General features: G+C 52.8%; 1 protein-coding gene across 8 annotated transcripts in view; it reads left to right on the forward strand.

The window, feature by feature from the left end:
* The window catches only part of LOC100649754 (dachshund homolog 2), a 143,988-nt gene extending 125,171 nt beyond the window's left edge, over positions 1-18,817 (forward strand). For 3 of the 8 annotated variants that reach the window (XM_048405467.1, XM_012318694.3, XM_003402432.4), the window contains 4 exons: positions 8,181-8,327; positions 9,108-9,362; positions 15,057-15,143; positions 16,434-18,817. In XM_048405467.1, the coding sequence (XP_048261424.1) occupies positions 8,181-8,327; positions 9,108-9,362; positions 15,057-15,143; positions 16,434-16,486 (542 nt within the window). In that variant the 3' untranslated portion in view covers positions 16,487-18,817. Of the gene's footprint in view, positions 1-8,180; positions 8,328-9,107; positions 9,436-15,056; positions 15,144-16,433 lie in introns of all 8 variants that reach the window. The other 5 variants (XR_007223936.1, XM_048405469.1, XM_048405468.1 and 2 more) reach the window with 5 other exon arrangements.
* The last annotated feature ends 2,138 nt before the right edge of the window (positions 18,818-20,955 follow it).

The following is a 20,955-nucleotide window of genomic DNA, read 5'->3' on the forward strand; positions in this document are numbered from 1 at the left end:
TCCCGACATTCTGCGATACGGCTCGGAATCAACCTCCCCCGCGGTTAGCCGCTGTCGCGCGGAAAAACAACGTCCTCGATCGGAGGAGGATCACGGTGTCCGCTCCGCCGTGCTGCGCCGCGACGTTCCACTTGCCTCCAGTTGCCAACGGGTTATCCCTGCCACTCTGTCTAAGGCGTCTCTCGACCTGCAGCTCTTACTCTGGTCGCGCCACTGGAACAAACTCTACTCTCGGCTAGATCGTAATTACGATCAAATTGCGCGCAAACTTCGAGTCGAATCTCTAGGAGTCGCTGGAATAACTGCGTCCCTCTGCAGCTTCGAGATACTATCGTAATATAACCTACTCCGTTTCGTGCATTCGCAATCCGACTATTACCGTCGATTCCTCGGTTCTTTCGCCGGAGCAGTTTAAGGCGCCACTTCGCGAGTAAAGCAGCCGTTCCGATAGGCCAAACGAGTTCGTTTTTAAAGACGCCAGGCGTAACGATGCGTTCCTTTCGGATTTCGCCAGCTTTCATCGCGTCGTTAAATATTGCAAGAGCTCGTCGTAAGCTGCCGGTGCCTCGACTCCGCCGCACCCATCCACCGTCCCTTTCTTCTGTATGCCGTTTTGTCGACGGAAAAGAAGAATAACGTTCTTTGCATACTCGGATTAAAAGGCAAACAGTCCTTTGCTTTTGAAGGGGCGAGGCTGGGGGTGGCGGCGGGAGGATTCATGCACGTTTGAAAGGAAATTTATGGGAATTAATATCGGTTCCCCCGAGCGGCACGGAGACGGAAGCAGCCTAGAGGTAACTCGATTCTAGATGTCTCGGGGACTCGCGGAATGCCACATGTACGGGAGGGAACTTTAAGAATTTAATTCGTACACTACCGCGTGGAGATGGTCGTTTTTTTTTTGTTTGTTCCGCTTTCGACGAAGTTAGAAAAGTTTCCCCGTTTCTTTATCCTCGGTACATTCCACCGATAAAAACGGGAAGGGAAGACATGCGCATTGTCGCCTTCGTGATAGCCATCGAGGAGAAATCTATCAGAAAATCCGTGTCGTTACGGAGCAACCTGGGTAAGACGTGCTGACACGTCCGGCACGGTTCGCGTGGCAAACGAAAACGAGGTGAAAACGGTCGTATAACGACAAAAAATCACCATTAAGCTGCCGTATGTTTCCCAGGGGATGCTTCCTTGACTCTTCGTGACGCAAAGGGATGGCATTAAACGCGATAAGCTAAAACATTTCTGGCTGTAGCACGCTGCGGGAACTCGATGCCAGTCCCCTGATCGGTGTTTTGGATATTCGGGGAAAAATGAAACGTCATCGAGCAATCTGTGGACGCGTGGATCGCGTATCGATAGGGGAGGCGAAAAAACAGCGGGGTTTCGTTCGCGGGGGACGCCATGGGCTGCTGGCAGAAAAAAGTGGAACAATGCTCTGCTTTTAGTAGAGAAAACATCGCGCGCTTTCTTCGCCGTATGAATATTTAACGAAATTCTTCTACATCGAGGTCCAGATGGTACCGAGCTTGAAACACCGGTTTCTTCTCCGCGAGATACGAGGTTTATAGGGGGAAATAATATCGGGCAGGGCAAGGGTGGCGCTTACGCGACTGCAAATCCAAATTACCCGGTTCGATGCGAGGTCTACGCGCGAAAAAGGTCAAAATAGTTTCACCCCGAGAGAGCCGTTCGGCAAAGAGCGAGCAGGCGCACACGGATGAAGAAGACCGGCCGATCGAGCGAACCATTTAAAAAAATAACCCGGCATTAGAAAGGCTCTGATCTTATTTTATCGGTTCGGCCCGCGATTACCACGATAACCATCTAGCTAACGTTTTTCGGACTCCGCATCGCCACCACCGCCTTTGCCATCGGCATTCGTTCGCATTATATTTAACGCGATTCGTTCCGTTTCGTAGATCCTCTATTCTCCCTTTCCTCTTTCGCTTCTTATTCGACTTTTATTTTCCGACCAACGAAGCCGAGACAGTTTCCCCGAGTTCGAGTTTCCACGCGAAAACGGACGCCGCGAATTCGCGTCAACGTCCGTTCGAGCAGAAGAGAATGTCTACGCTTCTTTCGTTCCCTCGATTCGTCGCTAGAGATCCGTAGACGGCGTATCGCGTCGAATGGGTGGCGCACACGAGCGTCGACGTCGATGGAACACATAATCCTGATATCTGTCGGTTTTCGGGCAATAAAACACGCGTCCCATAGCGCCGAAGCCCCCGAAAACTGCCGCTGCTCGCTACCGATAAAGCAACGACTCGCAGATACGGATCCCCCGGCGTCCCATTCGACTCGACAAACTTCTGTCGATCGTATTATTTTTTTTTTTTTTTGCCTTTCTTCGGTGGATTCCTTTCTGTCTTTCTTGCGCTATAGCGGCCTGATCGGCGCGTAATTGCCAGTCCTTGGACGTAACGAGCTTCGAGGTCAATCGGCTCCCGTTAACCGACGAACGTGCGCGCGAAATGCGTTATCACGGCGCAGCCCTATCATCCCGCTCCATCGACGATCATACTTACCGATAATATAATATAAATCGGGCTAAATTAATGTATGCCGGTCGTAACCCGACAGCGATTGCTACCTTTAAAACAATTATCCGGGAATAGACGTGTTACCAACGACGCGACGCGATCCTCCCCTTTCGAATCCACCGAACTGGATCGACTCCTCCTTCTTCTCCAGACTCGCGTCTTTTTCCTCGTTTTCGCGTCGATCGATTCGTCAGGGACGAACACATCGAGCGTACGCTCGGTTTTTTCGATCTCTCTTTTCGATCTCGCCAAAGGGTTCGAGCCGAAGGTAAAGAAGTCGGGCAAAACGCTACTACGGCTATTACGTTTCCGCGCGCTGGACCTAGTAACCAGATCGGTCGGTTTCGAATGACCCACACTCACCCGCGATGTAAACATTTTCGTATTGGTAGCGTGATTCAAGCGCCGCACTGGTCGCAAGTTTCGTCTCTTGCGGCACGCTTCCACCATGTCCGACCACACCTGAACGCTTAGACGAAACGTGGACGAAAACGTTGAAGAAGCGAAGCTAGGAGGAAGTTCCGTATTTGTTTCTGCGGTCGTTGGAGTTTCTTCCGCCTGTTGGCCTGAATCTCGTTCGAAACACGATCGTTGCCCCGGCAGGCAGTTTCGCGAGGCATGTTTCGTTTTCGTTCGCGTTACGCTAGTCTAGCCTCTCGATTTCTTTCCTTCAACGCGAATCTAAAGCTCGTCTGTCCGATAAACAGAATCGCCGAGCCCGACGATAACGTATACAACGGATGTTAATAGGATAAATTAGTTTGTCCTATGAAAACAAGCGGCGAGACGAAACAGACGCTACTCGAGCGAATGGTCGCGAGAATATTTCGTGGCCCGGAAAACCGAAGGGACGAGCACGAAAGAGGATTTTCCCTGGTATACCTCGCCGCCGGATACCGGCTATCCCGATATCGGATAAAAGAATAATACGTAAAAGCGAAAAGCTTTCGACTTTACGACGTTCCGTGGCATGGAAACCAGTCCAAGGGTAGCTACCCTTCGCAGGCAAGGGAGCCGAACGCGTTTGACCCTCTCGGGGATGTTACCACTGGCAAACTGGATTCCGATGACCGATCTCCATTTCCATATGGGTCATGGAGTAGAGAGGAGGGTGGCGAAAAGTTGTCGCCGCAAAATTGATATTTGAACGAGAAGCGACCCTAGCGCGCGCGTAAGAGAGAAGGGTGAGAAGGCACGATTGTCACGGCGAATCTCTGGCAGTCGTCCCGAAGAATCGATCCTCCGTGCTTCGTGAGGCGACAAAAAAGAGGCGGCCTCTCCCCTCGTGAAACGCGAGCGTACGTGCATGCGTGGAGAAAAGAAACGAGCGTTGGGAGAGAAGCAGAAAACCGGAAGACATCGGTTCGCGGTTTCGTCGATTAGCCTGAAGGACGGACTCGGTCGGGCATCGGTTCCAGCCGTCCGAAATTAGCATTCGCACAGGATACACGGTCCATAACTACTATCGACGTTCGTTGGACTATAATCGTCCGCGGCGAGCGGCGTGGCTCGAGCGTAATGTTATTCAACGGACGGCTTTTGTATGGATATCGAGAGAGCCGTAGAGCACAGATGCTGTCCGTCGGAGGAGATCGAACTGCTGCTGCGTCTCGAGTAGGTGCGTAAGAACCCCTTTAAACACCGGGTAACGGCTGTTTCGACCGCTCCTCGGCCCTCGAGGACGTATTCGGGCAAGATTACGCGCGCTCGTCCACACGCCGCAGTTCATCCGCCTTCATGAATCGTAATTACGCATTAAGTGTACGCGGCCAGCTTCCACGACCCTAATCTTGGCTCCTCGTTATCCCTTTCCGAGGATAGATCTCGTTCAACGTTCCACCTTAGCAGTCGTCGTTGCAGCTTCTCGAATACCAGACGATTGGATTTCGCGGAAAGAGATTGGCACGAGGCGAATTAAAACGTATAGAGAAAGATATAGCGGAATCGCGAATCGACCAAAGAGGGAATACAGAGGGAAAGCAGGGATCGTTTTGGGCAGAGTATTATTAATTTTTCCTAAGCAGATCCCGGTCATCGACGAAGAAGGCCGCGGGCTAGGAAGGAGCGAGCGCTGCAGGTGCCGGGAATGGTCAATATAACCTCAAAATGTAAATCATATTGCTATTCCCGGAGGGACTGTTCTCTCGTTCCGGCAGGAAAACGTGTATTAAACGCGAGCCGGGTAAGACGACCGGGCCTCTATATTAGTTTCTGCGGGTTTCCCTATTGGATTTGCCCCGTCGCGTTTCCCCTGATTGTTTACGCGGCCGGCCGCTAATTCCCGGAGATAGGCGACGACTTCGAAACAGCCCGAAGCGATACCTAACGCAAAATCTCTCGACGTTGCCGACGCAACGTGGCCGTTCTTTGTCCGTTTTCCGTCCAGTTTCTGCCACGTACGTTCCACCCGCGTTCTCTCTCATCGAGATATCTGCACGATTTCAGTCGTGACAGCAGCGAGATCGATATCGGCCCACGAGTTCTCGATCCAGCGTTAAACGTAGGCGGACGCGACGAGAGAGTTCGCGAGTCTTCTACGTGGGTAGTCCGCGCGGACAGCGGCCAGAAAATTTCTGATCGAACGCACAGCGGTAGCTGATGCATTTTGACGTATCTGGACAGAGAGAGAGAGAGAGGGAGAAAGGGAGAGAGAGAGAAAGCCCGCTCTTCCTTCTCCCTCTTCCCGTTTCTCGTTCCTTTTTTCTCTCCCTACTTTTCTTCTCCGGTGCATTATCTAATGGAGCATTCTCCCCCTACTCGCGGTATCCCTCGACCCGGTACCTCGATCGCGCAACCCCTGTGCCCCGTGAACGAACCTGGAGGTAATTCCCTTCGCGGGCTTCTCGATCGACGGACGACTCATCGGCGTTCGGCGTACTCAGACGATATTCGTTCGGTCGAATAGACGTGCTCTACTCCCGGCTCTAATTTCATAATCATGAGCGCGGATTTCTTTTTCTCGGACGCGCGATCGACGGCGTCGCTTGCCAGTCGCTGTAACAGGCAATACCGGCGAGATCGACCTTCGCGCGATTTACAGCTGCGTCGCGTAGAAACGTAGAAGCGTGACTTATCGATATCGATCGAAGGAGAAACAAGGGTCGTAGAGACGATCACCGATCTTTCCTACCCTTCGAAAACGCAAAATGCCGCGAACAGGAACGACGAAGAAGGAATGCTCGCGTAGCGATTCTTCGCTTCGCGCTAAGAAGCTGTTACACGGCTGTTGCGCTGGAACCGAGGCGGAACAAAGTCGCAACGAAGACTGTAGGAGAGACAGTTCGCGGGAAGGCCATCCACCGCCGTCACCGAACAACTATTGACTCGCAACGATCGGTATCGTGTGCAACGTACAGCGTAGACATCAAAATTGCTGAACGATCGCGGATGGACCACTTCTCGCAAGACCAAAACCAACGAACACCTTCCTGCTTGTGCCTCGCTCGCGATCGTCCAAGCGGTTCTCGATCGCGGAGTGGGACGCGCGCGAAGGAAAAGTCGCAACGCGAGAAACTCGGGTGGCTTTCGGAATCGTAGGTGGAAGTCAGGCCAGGGCAGCCCTGGTTCGGGGCAATTCTTTGCCGGGCTCGCGTGTATCCTTAGTATGCAACGTATGCAGTCGGTTGTTACCGAAGGAGTGGTTTGCCGAGCGGCCAATGGCGAGTGCTCGAGCTAATTCTAGGGTGCCGCAGCCGCGCCATCTTTGCATCATAATGCTGCGCCCCCCGCTTCTCCCTTGTACCCCACAGGCCGCTCCTACCACCGGAGAGAAGTCTGTCCCCTTCCCACCTTGTCCCACCCCACCCACCCGCCACCGGCGTACTTTGCTTCGTGTCCCTCCTCGCCCTCGCCAACCCTCTCCTCCGCCTCCCTTCTCGGCCTCCTCCTCTTCCTTCTCCACCTCCTCCTCCTCCTCCTCCTCCTCCTCCTTCTCCTCTCCGCACCCTCACGCGAGCTTTCTCCTTACCCTGCTATCGTTGCACACCTATTCGACAGCGAGGAGAAGACAGCATCTGGACGGCAACTTGGCGAGACGAAGAAACGGAGCACGCGAGAGAGAGTATCGAAGAGGGACGAGAAAGGAAAAAAGAGAGAGGAACGCCACAACGTCTCGAAACCGCGTCGTTCCTCGAAAGTCGGCGAGAGCAAGATCGTAACGGAGAAAGACAAAGGTGTACGCGCGGGGAAAGGGGACACAGGTATACCGGCATCGTGATCAGGTAGAGGGGGCAAAGGGGTTGTCTGCGCCTTGTCTGCTGGGAATCAATCATGTATCAGTGACGCTCAACCGGTGTCCACCTGCCGATCGCGTGGAAAATATCGGTGAATCGGATCCGATCGTAATCGTCGAGACCGTCTTCCCGTTTCGGCTGCTCCTCTAACCTTAGTTCGGAGCTTTCCAATTTTACGCGCGTTATCCTGGATATACAGGAAGCGGCGTGCGAACGAAACGATACTCCGACGGTGTGTAAACTATCTTTTACAATTTCCACGACGCCTGCTCGTTTAATAGCACCCTTCGGCGTGGGACGGACAAAAATGACGATGCACTTGCGCGTCCGTGGCCGACTCGCGCTCGTTTCCTCGGTGACGAGATTAATTGGACGCTAACTGCCGACTTCCACGTTAAACACAGGGTAGTCTCAGGAAAGGGAGCTCTCGCGTTGTTTCCCTGCGTTCCGCGAAATCCGGCCACCGTAGAAGCGGCAACGCCGTCGATGCCGATCGCAACGATGATCGCGCGATCGAGGCGTCGACAACAAAGCCCAGGTTCGCGAGAGATCGGGGCCCGAAAGTGCCGGGAGCGGGTGATCCCGAGCAAGACACAATGGCCGGACGCGGCGGTTCGCAATAATGGAAAATAATTAAAGCGGACAAGAGGAGGAGGGACGGTTCAAACGCGCCGACCCGAGAGCCTCGACCGATCGCTCGATCGACTTGTCTGCAAGAACGCGTCTGACCATGTCGAATGTTCTTCCTGCGCGCCTCCGCTTTCGCCAGAATTCTACAATCCGAGAATCGAACGGATTTCTTATCGGTTCGGGATAGTTTCAAAGATAGCGAAAATACGCGAGAGAAAGCGATCGCCAGTCTAATCGGTGTAGCGAGTCGCTGCAAAGCGTAGTACGCGATACGGTCGAGCAACCGGAGGGCCACGTTCTATCGAGATAAAGTAATCAAGAAACACGGCCGAGCTGACAGCTGCGAGGCAGTCGCGAAAAAAAATTGTTCCCGTTTGCAAATGGTGCGAGGCGTCGAGAAGGGGAACCGGTTTAACCGGGCACCCAATTCGTAGATCGATCGATAACTAGATCGAACGATCGATCGACGTCGATCCTCGGTTAGACATCGTTGACAGGCGCGCACGGTAGCCGACGGGACGATCAGACCCCCGCTTAGACGCGTGTTCGAGGTCCGAAGCCCCCTGTGCTGGCCGTGAAACCCCCCGCGGTACAATGATACGCCGAGATAATTTCGTTGGACTTTGACCGCGCCGGGGTTCCACCACCTGGGGAACACCGTGAACACCGCCTACCGTTAAGTCGTTTTGACAGGTGTCCGTCGAAGTCGTTCGGAAGAGTCGCACGCGACATCCCCGATTGAAATTATGCTAAAGGCTTTCGATGTTTCTGCTTTCAGTGATGTACCAGAAACGGCTAAAGAAAGAACGAAGGGCAAGGAAACGCCTACAGGAACAACTGGAACTGGAGATCAAGAGGCGCACGCAGCTCGAGGAGGCGTTGAAAGCAACGGGGGCTTCTTCCGAGCAAGTCAGAGCGATTACCGGTAAGTATCAGTTTCGAGTGAAAATGGAGCGGGAAAAGAGACGAGTTCGCGCGCGCTTGCTCGAGGATTATCGCGATACCGGAGAAAGAAAGAAAGTAAGAAAGAAAGAGAAGAGCACGAAGACGTAGTAGAAACGGGAGAGTTTTCATCGAGTTCTGTTAACTGTTTCCCAGACGATTTCTCTCGCAGAGCCTTCGGGCTACCGGTGATCTCGGAATAAATTAATTAATTCGCCGAGGCAAAGCAAACAGCCTGACACCCGGCAGAATACGATTCCTTACTTATCCCCTGCCGGCGGGAAGATCCTTACCCCCTTCCCGTTTCAAACACGGCAGTCCCGATGCTCGCCTCTTTCTCGATTCTCCGGTTAAACTGTTAAACGATAAACGGCACGATTCTTCGGTGGTAGGGGTTCGGAGGCAGCGAGAGGCACACCGCGGCGGCACCCTTCTTCCTGTCACTAGCAAAACTCGAGCACGAGCTTGAAACCCTTTAAGTGAAATCTCTTATTCCGATATACAACGCGGGTCAGGAATCCCGTTCGCGTCGCAACAACGTTGCTACTCCCGCTGCCGCCACTGATTAACCCTGTCAAAAGCAGAGAGTAGCGATACTAATTTCGAATGAAACGGAGCACGCGAATTCGCCGCTTCGAGACGGCTGTTGGTGGGATCGTTACCTGCTCTCGTAGCAGGACAAACTATTACGAACACCGTGACCGAGCAAAACGCTCGGCCAATTTGATTTTGTTCCTTTTTTTTGTGTGTGTGTGTGGTTTAGAAAACGTGAAGGTGGAGGCTCGTACGAGTTCAGAGCCGCCGGAAGCTAGTCCGGTGCACTCGCAGTCGCAGCAGCAGCCTTCGCAGCAACAGTCATCCCAGCAACCCCTTCAGCAACAGCAACAGGCCCAACAGTACAGGGAGGCCCAGGTACCGCGTCCCTCCCAACAACCCTCTACCCCCGAGAAACCGGCATGGGGATACGGCTTGGACCTGATCGGCAGCCAAGCCTCCGCCTTCTGGCAAAACTACCAAGGTCAGTTTGCTGCACCATCCTGTGACTAACCATCTAACTCTCGAGAAGTACGACAACATCGAGACGCTGAGTGGTACGATAACTTTCTGCCTCTTTGTACCGAGTCAATCTGCGCACACGGACGACAGAAAATAAGCTGGCGGACAATAACAATGGCGATCGAGCGAAATTTAAGAAAAACGGCGAGCCTCGCGGGCATCCGTCTCATAGCTACGAGAAGAGGGAGCGGCGCGACTGCGATGAAAAGAGGGCGAGGACCCGTGGCAAACCGCTAATTCGGATAATCGCATTCCCGTATTAGGATCCACTCAATTTTTCTGATCTTCCGGCCGGGTGACTTCGATTCTCGATTACCCAAACAAAAAAGAGGAAGCCTCGGTTTTTCGCTGGGAGGGGGAAGAGACTGCGGATATCGTAGCGAATGGAAAGAAAGGAGAGAAGAAGGAAACAACGGAGGGCAAAGAGACGCGCGTCGCGCCGGTATCGCGCAAAGTAAATTATTCGAAAGATCTGGGGAGAGAGAGAGAGAGAGAGAGAGAGAGAGAGAGAGAACGACAGAGATAGAGAACAATCACGCCGGGGGCAATAACAACCCCGTACACGGGGTGAGGGTAGACGAGTCTCGGGGGCGGGCGACGGGGGGCCAGAGTCGGTTCCGACGAGGAAACACGAGGTATTTGAATAGGGTCCCACAGCTACCCGGGCATCATGATGCGGAATCCATTTGCAATAAACAACGGAGATTTAGATGGGGCGACGGGGGAGAGGGACCGCCGGGTCGAGCAACAAGGAGAAACATAGGTCGACGTAACGTTGTCGTCTGAGGTGGATACTTACGCCACTGAGGGGACTTCGGGGCCGCCTTGTCTTCGAGTCATGCATTCTATACGAACAGCGCCTCTCATTCTCCTCGGAGCGCGGGAAACGCGTCGACGAATCGCCCGACAAACGAGGGATGGCTATAGACGTATCGAGTTTCGGACAAGTAGAAAGGAATGGTAATTAGCAATATCGGTGCATCGATCGTTTTAAAATCTCGATGCTACTTCTTCCTTGAGATCGTGTGAGAACGAGCTTGAAAGTATGGAGACGCGGACCGAGCGAGAAGCAGAGGAAAGCCGGTCGCGGTTGAAGCGAATCGCAGTAGCGTTTAATAAGCTCGCAACGACCCACTTTTGCCTGTGCGACAAGCATCCGTGGACGATGGTCGCGCTCACGGTAGCGGAATACACGTATGAGTGCCACTGAGTGTAATGCAGAGTTTATGCACATCTCTGGCAAGTAAGGAAGGAGCCGTAATTTCCCCGGCGGCCACCGTGGCTCTCGGTGGCGTTACCTGTCTTCCCTCTCCTTTCTTCCTTCGCTCGCTCTCCCTTCGTTTCCCTTAAACCCTCTACCTTTCTCTCTCATCCCCTTCCGTTCTCTGCGTCTACTTCTCCCTTTCGCTCGCTTTGTCCCTTGTACTCCCGCTCCTTTCTTCTCTCTCGCGTCCCGTTTCCCCCCTCGAGTACGTATATACGTGTACGCGCACAAGCGCACACGACGATTCCTTCGCGTCCATCATCCAGCATCCACCACCCGACGAGTACGACCGAGCACTCTGCCACGCTTTAATATTCAGACTATATGCAATAATTTCGCAGCAACCATAACGTCTCCCCTACTCCGCGTGTCGGCCGCTGTCTGGCGACAGACCGTACATGCCGCACCTCGTCTTCGCGTTCCTCTCCACCTTCCTCCTCTGTCGTTTATTTCCTCTCCTGTCTACACCGTCCCTCCGTCTTCTTTCCAATCTCCGAATCCACCTACTCAATCGCGACAATACCGCGTCGTCCTATGATCAACCGTACGTCGTAATCGTTCGTGATCGACAGATTGGGAAATAGATGTCCTGGTTAAACGCTTGTGTTGGAAGCGTGCCCGTTCGCGTCGCGCCGGTCTACCGAGGAATATGCGTGCACGAGTATCCACGGTGAATCTATTACAGCGCGAAAACTCCGAACCGTAAAGCCGGAACGAACCAACCAACGATACAATATACCGCGATTGGTCGTAGGTTGTAAGTTGGTCGACGCATCTGGACGGGAAATCTTGTTTCTTGACGTGGCATATGCGGGAGGCGAGAAAATAGTACACGACACGCGGCCTGATTCCAGCCGGAAAACGCCGTGATGAGATATTCTGCCACGATGTTCCTCGCTCGATCCGGGTGCTGGTCGACGATCCTATGTACACACCTGTACGCGGCGCACACGTGCGTGTACCATTAGACGAAAGACAATAACCCCGCGAGAGTGATAAACCGTGACGCGTGTATACGAGCAATATAGAGGCGAAAGGAAGCTAACGCGTCGACACGGGAAGCCTGAAAATGGTAGGGGGCTTGAAAGCGTCCCTCGCCGCGAATATATCCACAAGACACGACGTGGTTTTCCGGCGAACAAGCCAGGACTAGAGAAATCGGGAGGGTAAACTGGAAGGGGAACGAAGCATCGCTCCTGTGTATGCTTGGCGCTAGTTTGCGCGAGGGTAACTAGATGTTAGCGGATGCTGTCGAGAATATCGTCGGTCTCTCCTCTTCCTTTCCACGTGACGATTACGAGACGCGATTCAGTTCGAGGGACTTTTTTCCCATCTTGCTCGCTCCTTCTCGACCTCGTTCGACTATGCGCTTGAATTTATCGCCGAGAAACGGTCGCACACCCTCTCGAAAGGACGGAAGGAGCGCGACTCTCGTCGGAAATCGCGAACGGCGGATTAAATTCGCTTCTGTCGCCTAGCCGAGCGAGAGATTCGTGGAGACAGGAGGTGAACAGGAGGTCGCAGTTCGTTCGGAAAAGCGTCAGGAAAGTGGTGGCGTTTCTATTGGAAATCGAGGCGGACGCGAGCATCGTGGCTCGAGCATTCCTCTTCGTTCTCGCCATCTTCGCTTTTTGTTCCGCTCGTATCGCCGCTTTTTGTGTCTCCGCGCTTCTCCATGCACCTCCTTGATTCATACAATTTCACGGTCGGCTTGGTGCTCGAGCGCCTATCTCCACGCATCCTCCGTCTCCGAGCTCTCCTCGCCCTCGCCCACCGCCTTCCCTCGGCCCCCGTGCCAGCGCCCCAGATCCTCCCTCGTTCACCGTCCGTCTTCTGTTTTACATAAAGATCAGAGCATTAAAAACGCGGCGCTACACGAAATCAACCCCGTGGCCTTCCCGCCGCCGCCTTCGTCTTTTCGTTCTTTCCTTCGAGTCCTTCTTGCATCGTGCCTCCCCTTTTCCCACCTCCTCTTTCTCTTCCTACTCCTACTCCTCTTCTCGTATATCGGCGGTCTTTTTCTCCTCGACTTTGCTAACTCTCGACTCGAGTCTTCTGCACGAGAAAGAGAAAGAGGAAAAGAGAGAAAGAGAGAGAGAGAGATCGACAGCATTCGAGCAATTACCGCGGCCGGGACACGATCCTCCGGAGGAGTCGCTCCGTTGGATACTCGCGCGAGAAGATCGTCGAACCCGCTACGACGTTTGTTTTTCAGCGCACGAGGTCACGAAGCGTTCGCCGCCTCGGAAATTACTTATTACACGCCGGTGTAATAACCTGGGATTCTTCGATGCCTCTACGGATACGTTTGCCCGCTCCCGATCGAGACATTCCATCTGTATGTTGCGCGATTAAACTTTTCTTCATGCGGGCCCGTAACGTTCGCCCCATGTAAAACCAAAATTATCCAGAGAGAGAGAGAAAGAGAGAGAGAGAGAGAGAGAGCCAGAGAGGAGTTTGACGGTTGATCGATTCCGAGGGGGCGAACCACGATCAAAAGAAGGAACCTCGAAACGAAAGACGCGTGGACGTGGAATTCGAGCGTTCGCCGACTAAAAGACTGATCGATCCAAGCACCGGCGTTTCCAATGACGTTGCCACGTCGTCCGGCACGATACCTCGATTTTTCGAGGAACGGTCAAGCATACATATATATATATATATATACCGTGTATTCCTTTTTTCCTCCCTTCCCGAGCCACCGCATCGCTACCGCCGCCTTCCACTTCTTTTCTTCGTCTCCTCTCTCCAGAGACGAGTTGGCCTTCTCCTGCGATGCATTGTGCGCCAGTTAATTACGTGCGGATAAACGCAGAGTCATACCGGATACAGTTCGAGAGGTTCTTCTTTCACCGATCTCGCTCGGGGGCCCCCTCCGCCGCAGTCGACAGCCGAAAAAATCGGCGGCCGGGACGAGGGTACAATACCAACCGTTTAGAGGTGAGAAAGAGGGGTAGCAGACTCGTTCGGTACGGCCTGAAATTGTTTTCATTGTTCCCGCGATTTGTCAGGGTATGTAATACGGTAGCAAAACTATTAGTCGCCTGATATCCACGGATGTACGTGCGGCTCCAAGTGCACCGATGCGTTTCGCGGCTACGATATGTCTCGATCGGATCGACCTGTTCCTCGACGACCGTCTCTCTTCTCCTCGGGGCAAGAAAAACTCTGCCGAACAACGAACTTATCCCCGGCCTACGGTATCGTTCTGCGACGTTCAGGACGAGAGAGGCGCGCAAACGACACAACGCGACACCCTTCGCAATCACAGCCAACCCGGCCGTATCTTGAGCAGTTAAATTGTCATTTGGATATCAAAGGGACGAGAAACACCCCGCGCGCGGATAAGGGCGCCAGAGGTAATTTGGCTCAGTGAAACGCAAACACTCGCGCCCGGCTCCACAGTCCCGTGGAATATAACGGCTCTGACGAACGCACGAATTCACACCCACCTACCACGAAACAGCCCTCAGCTATTGTTGCACAAAGCATAATGGAATCTCGGCCCCGACGTCTCTAGTCCCGCGCGGTCGCGCGACTCGTGCTACGCGGTACATCGCCACGGCTCCGACTTCTCTCCGCTCTTCGTTCGTGTACCAGGCCGCGCCTGTTAACTCGGATTTAATAGCCTCCCAATTCGATTTTACCATTGCCCAAGGAGGCACCATTTCACGCTTGCCGATTATATTCGCATCCCCTTCCTTATCGCGCGATTAATCCTTTCGATCGACGGATAAATCTCTCGCTCGGGGCTATTTGTCGACCTACGTTAGAAATCTCATCGGAATGCTCTACTTTTGTTTGCGTTTGCCGTCGAACTTTCTTTCGAATTCACGATTTCACCGGCTCGCAGGATTTTCAATTTTTGAGCAAGAGAGGGACACGAGTCGTAGCACGCTCTCCTTCTTCCGATCCACGGGCAGGGATACGATCGTGAGGCTGGTCGAAGGGACGTTACGTCGTCCCGTGGACGCTTAACGAAGTAGACCGAAACGAAGAGTCCGCCGGCGGTTAATTCGGCGCGATATCATTAAAGGGACATTTTCCAGTTTTCACCCTAATCCTTGCGGAATTCAGTGAGCAAACCTGCGGCCCTTTCACGCCTGCCTTCGTCCGTTATCCCTGTCCCGTCCCTTTTCCTTTCCCCTTTCTCGCAGTTCGCGCTCGCTGGTTTTCCACTAATTACCGCTCCGTTTCATCCTTCGCGCCGCGTTTCGGTTTACGCCTCGACGAAATCGACGCCAAGACACGCATTTGGTCGCAACCGTGTCGTCCCTCTGGCCCTTCCTCGACGCTTTATCAAATATGTAATCGCTGAACCGAATTGTTCGCAAGATCCGCGACATGACAGAGATAACCAACGAATTTTTTGTGTTTTCTTCCCTGTCGCAGAGTCTCTGGTGCAGGAACTCGAGCTGGAGAGAAAATCGCGGCAGCATCAGGCGGCCGAGAGAGACCAAGTGAAGTCTCCTCTTCAAGGTGGGTTCAACGACGCTTCCACGCCATTGAATCTCGAGCAAACACGGGCACCGGTGACTTAGTACAAGAGACGTCGGCGTCAAGATCGACCGGTAAAAGTTACGCGGAGCCATCGCGACTAGCCGCCTCCGGACACGGAGGGAGGTGAAGAAAATTCGACGTTCGACCGGAACGTAACTCGATTCGTGGCCGGATCAGCGAGCAGGAATTTCTTGCGACAAGAAACAAAGTTCCGGATCTTTAATTAGAAAGTCTCGGGGATGGCAGTCGCGTTTCGACGGGGTTGTTTCTTGCAGCGGCGTCACCGGCACACGCCACTGCCGGATTCGAAACTTGCCGTCGCCTCTTGCTTCGCGGAAACTTGTCGAAAGTTCCAGGCTCCGCGGCAAAAACCGTCTAACCGATGGCGCGCGATTTCGACGCTCTTTCTTCGTGCCTTTCTCTCTCTCTCTCTCTCTCTCTCTCTCTTTCTCTCTCTTTTCGTGTCCGTTTCTCTCGGTCTCGAAGACCCCCAACGTGACGCTGCACGTAAATAATCGTTTTTCTGTCCGCGAACCAAAGTCCACCACGGCTTGGCAGCCGCTTAACGAGTGGTCCGCTTAATTGGCCGCGGCTTCGTAAAGTCAACTCTTCATCGGCGGAATGATCGTTCTCCGTTTACGCTTTTCTCTCTTTTCGAAATTAACCGCGCCGCCGAATGTTTTTGGGGATCGTGGAGCGCCGAAACCGTGACAAGGTCCGTCCGTGCAATTTGCGTATCCTCTTTCTCGAGTGTAACGCAGCGATGTTAGGGATAGCGTAGGAGGAAGGTAAGACACGGGTGAAGAAACGAAGTAAATCGAGTCCGGTGGACTATTAAAGCGCGTGGTGATTTTCAATCATAAGCGACAGTTCGATAAAAAGTCGAGTGGCGGCTCGATCACAAAGGCGCCCTAAGGGCCGATGAGTCGACCCGTCTCGTATTTACGAACGCGCCCGATAGGACCCATCCTCGGTCTCTCTTTCTCCCGAATATCCGCATCTCGTCCCTTTCGCGTTCATCTACGTCTCAAGAGGCAAGGATAATTAGTGAGCGGCGCCGCTTCCAGCCGAACGATCATCGAATCATTCGCTCGGTCTTCTCTCTTATTCTCAAATCGGTCGATCGCTTCATCCGCCGAACCGCGTGTACTCGATCGACGATAGGAGCACGGGGGACAAGAAGCACGTTTGCGTTATCAGGCTACGCGATTCTTCTCTCGAGCGACACACACCAGGACACCGAACTCTTGACCGCCGCTTCTGTTTCAGAATCCCGAACGGGTTACTACAAGAACTCCGTTTTGTTCACGAGTGCGACCTAGAAGAGGCTGGAGGAAAGCAGAAGAGGGGCGGAGCGTGTACCAGCGAGCAGCCAAAACGAGTGATCGCGATCGATCGAGACAAGGAGCAAGAGAAACGAGGGAAACGGCGTCGAAAGTGGCGCGTACCGAGCCATCGGACTCGTGCACGGACTCTTCGTCGTAGTTTCGTGTGATTCGCGCGGCTGAGGCGACTAAATCGGCCGACCATGCAAAGTGATATCGATCGCGAACGGACGAGATCACGTAGCTTCGAATACACGGAGAAGAGAGTGCGCGTCCAACTGCGCGAGTTTAACGCTCGTGCGAACCAAGTTTACTCGCTCGTCGATCGAGCGTCGCACAGATGACAAAGAACGTTAAACCCGAAACGTCGATCGAACCCACGATGAATGCTCGTTGTCGGTCGCCCCCTCGGGACAGGGACTGCTTTCGGATGTAGCGACAGTCGCAATCGACGACGAGCAAGGATGCAAACACATATCAATGATACGACCGTAATGGCTGTTCGTTTTCCATCGTTTCTGGAACGCGAAAACGCAGCCATTTTAATCGAATCCGGCGAGAAACGACACGCGAATGTATACCACGTCCAAGGATATACCGATTTACCCAGGGACAGTCGAAACCGCGCGTGACTTTCGTATTTCGCGGAGAACACGGCCGAAAATAAGCGAAATGATAACGAGACAAGCACCAACTTGCAAGGAAATTTATCGGCAGAAAAATAAAGAGACGGAAGATATTTCTAAAGACTGCTTGAGAGTGCGTGCGCGCGTGCATGCGTTCCTAGAGGTACCTATCCCCTAATTACAGATCGACTTTAATTAGTTAATCGTGTTAAGCTGTACGAACGATCGGGCGCACCGCCTCGGTTTCGAGTATTATTATCATTATTATTAATATTATTTCCCCGACGACGGTGTACCATGAGAAGCCCGATCGTTGACGGGCGTGGGAAGAAAAAGAAAAGCGCGCGCGTCTCGAAGTTCGCCGGTTCGTCGCTTAGCCATCGATCGGAAATTCTTGTACGGCCAACTGCATTTCCGATCTTCTTTCGAACAGCATAATATCGCGCAACAAAGCGCAGTTCGCGCGTGGTACCGTAATACCGGACACAAGATCCGAGAAGCTTCGCGACGAGCCGCGACTCGATTACTCTGTATCATATAGAGCGTGAGAAGCTGTGCGAATGCGAGTGTGATATCGATAGACAGTTAAGTGGACGGAGACTGTGAGAGAACGTGATACATAGATCGACGAGAATTTAAGATGGTGACGAGAACGAAGCTGAATTAGCGCTAGAACGATAGAATACGCTTCGATCGAGATTAGCAGAGTAAGGAGAGTACTAAGTGCGCGTGCGAGAGAATGAGAGAGAGAGAGAGAGAGAGAGAGAGAGAGCGGAATAAAAAGAAAGGGGAGAAAGAACGGATAAATTCTCCCATGCGTTTTAAATCGTAACACCTTATTTATATAAATAAACTTAGTTACTACCGTCGACAAGTAAGGCTAATGCATATTGCGTGTGTCCTGCGTTTGCGTTGATCGGCCGCAGCTCGGCGAAATATTTCCGGTGAAACACGTTGGACGCGACCAAGAGGGAGAAGAGGGCGCCCGAGCCGAACCGCGACGAATATTTCCCCGAGGCCGATCCCCGTATTTAAGATCCATGTACAAAGTCTTTTGCCCGTAAGGTTCTTGTGTTGTAAAGTTCACATAATCATAGTGTCTAGATCGTACGTACCGGCTAAAGCCCGTTAAGACGATGCTACACGTAGTGAAACGAGAATTTAACCACCGATAGCTCATCTGTATTTGCCATCGCCACTACCAATCGAACGGGGTCAATCTCGCGATCGAGAATCGCCGGCACGAGACAGAGAGCAGTCGACTGACTCGACTCGAGTGCAATCGCGAATCCGGCGTACGATTCGCGAGGACGAGCTCCGATCGATCGGTTCGCGACTACGAAGAACGAATCGAACTTGGATTCCACTGACACAGGCGAATAATCGATTATGGTGGAAAAAGGAAAGGGGCACCGGCGATTCTCGATCGGCGAGTCGGGTTAATTCGCGTTAACGCGATCGAAGAAAAACAATTTCGCAGGAAATGGGGTGGGTAAACGGGGCGGGTTGCGTACAGGGGAAAGAAACTCGTGGGTCGGGGGGGTCGGGTGGGGAAAACCAGTATCGCCACACTACTGATTAACGATGACGACGAGCGGTGACGATTTCGCGATCGGACTTATACAATCTAGTATCGAGGCAAAAAAGTGTATTCATTGTAATTCAGCATTATTACCTATAAATAAATAGTTGTTATTGTAAAGTCTTCGTGTGTATCTCTCGTTAACCAATTCCTGTCGTCGTCCTGATCCCCTTGACCGCGCTGAGAAACACGGTGAGAGGAAAAAGGAGGAAAAGGAGGCAGAAAAGAAGGAAGAGCGAAGCAGTACCGAACGAGTCCACGGTAAGTGATCGTCCGCGCGATGGAAAAGTGGAGAAGGGTAGTGGACGGAGGGAAGGAGGCAAGACGTTCGCGTTACAATTACCGGATTCCAGGCGATAGATTCGTCGGGTGTCGGCGAAGGAACGCGTGGTCTCGCCGCCTTCAGATTAAAGGCTGCACCGGGAGGTCGCAGCGTGCGACGATGTATTCTTATCAATTTCCAAGCACCCTAACGACTCGAGGCACGCGACGGGTGCCCATTGGTCGAACCATGCTCCACCCTTTCGACAGGGAATATATTTTAATAATAAATAACGACGATCCTGCTTGCGATTCCGTGGTCTGCCAGGGTCGAGTCGTAGTCACTTAATTAAATCGCCGCGCGAACGTCTTAATAGGCAGTGGCCACGATTCGGCTCGATCTATGCACGCGCCTAGCCTAACGCGTAGTCACGTAACCCGTAGCTCGATCGAAGCTCGATCACGCCACTCCGGTTGGACGACTCTTTTCTTCTCGATCACGATCAAAAATTTCATCGACAGACGCTTTTCCATCGATGCAGCGACGAAACGAGAAACAAAGACTCCGCTATTAAGCAGGGAAAAAAGGGAAATCACGCGTTTCCATGCAAATTAAGCGTCTCTCTCCCCGTGAGCGTTGCTGCGGAAGGCGAAGACCTGCTGCGTGCCGCGTTTCGGGTGCCCTTTCTTTTTCCTGTCATCCCCCTCCGGCTTTTCACCCCACGCTCGGTCCGTTTCGCGTTTCAGAATCATAAAGATAACCGAATTGCTCTGACTCGACTTTTATTCCAAGGACATATTGCCCGACAATCATTCCGGCATTTGCATAATTATCGAATAAAACGAGAGAGAAGAAGCACGAACGCGAAGCCCTCGAGGCACTTCTAATACTCCGGGCCGCGAGTACGACTAATTTCATGCTCTCGACTTTTTCCTCGGCTGCGAGGGTCGTTTGCCACTCGCCCCACACCCCTCCCGCTCTCCGTCTTCGTCTCGATTTTTCTCTTTTCTTTTCTCGTTGACGTTCGTCAGAACGCTTCCTCTCCGCTCGATCTCCGTTTCCGCGTCTCGCCGCACGCGCGTTCCCAGCCGAGACGAGACCCTCGTTCGTCGCGGCCGATTAGCTTAATTCGGCCCCGGAACGACCAAATTCCTTCTAATTAGAATCGCAACGACCGCCGTTCATGCCGCTCTCTTTACGATCAGCGTTCCGTCCTTCGATCTCCTTCTCGCAAAAGAAACGACTTCTCTCGAAATTAGCCAAGAAAATTCCCTTTTCCTCGCTTCGTACCAATCCCCTAGCTTTTCTCCTCATTCGGACCAAAAATATTCTTACCGATGCCAAATTGTCCGTCGCTGTTACGTAACGATCGATGAAGTCTAACGAACTTCGTAGCTTCGTCTTCGTTCATCGGCAGAGATTTTCCAAAACAAGGTGAATGGAAGGATCCCTGAGGGCGTTTGCCCGAGGACCTGGCCCTTTCGTCGACATGTCACCGCGGTTAACGAGAACAGTCGAGCCGAGCAAAACAAGCGATTTTTAACGGGAAGAAAGGGTCCCCATCGCCTCTCGAATTATGCTAAACGATTTTACTCTGAACTGCGGCGGAGACGGGACTGTTCCCGCGAGCCAACGAAGACACGCCACAAAAGCGACCACAGAATCCCGCAATGGAAACTTTCGTCGCAACGAAGAAACGCCACATCGAGTAACAGCCGCGAAAAATTTGCAATTATAATTGGCGCGCGGCCTCGGAAATCGCGCTTGCGCCTTTTTCCAATACGCGCCAGTTCGAACGATCGCTGACGCCACTTTTCCTCGCGCAAATTCCGCGCGATTTAACGACCGAATTCTCCGTACGGACTAGAAACGCCGACAAAAAATCTAATAAACTCGCCGAGGGAAAGGCGGCGTGGTTAGAAAATCAACGCCACCATTCCGCGGCCCGTTTTCTCGACGTTCTTAAATCTTCAAACTCGCGTGCTAAGGAGAAATA

This window comes from Bombus terrestris, chromosome 4 (genome assembly GCF_910591885.1).
Source record: "Bombus terrestris chromosome 4, iyBomTerr1.2, whole genome shotgun sequence".
Lineage (NCBI taxonomy): Eukaryota > Metazoa > Arthropoda > Insecta > Hymenoptera > Apidae > Bombus > Bombus terrestris.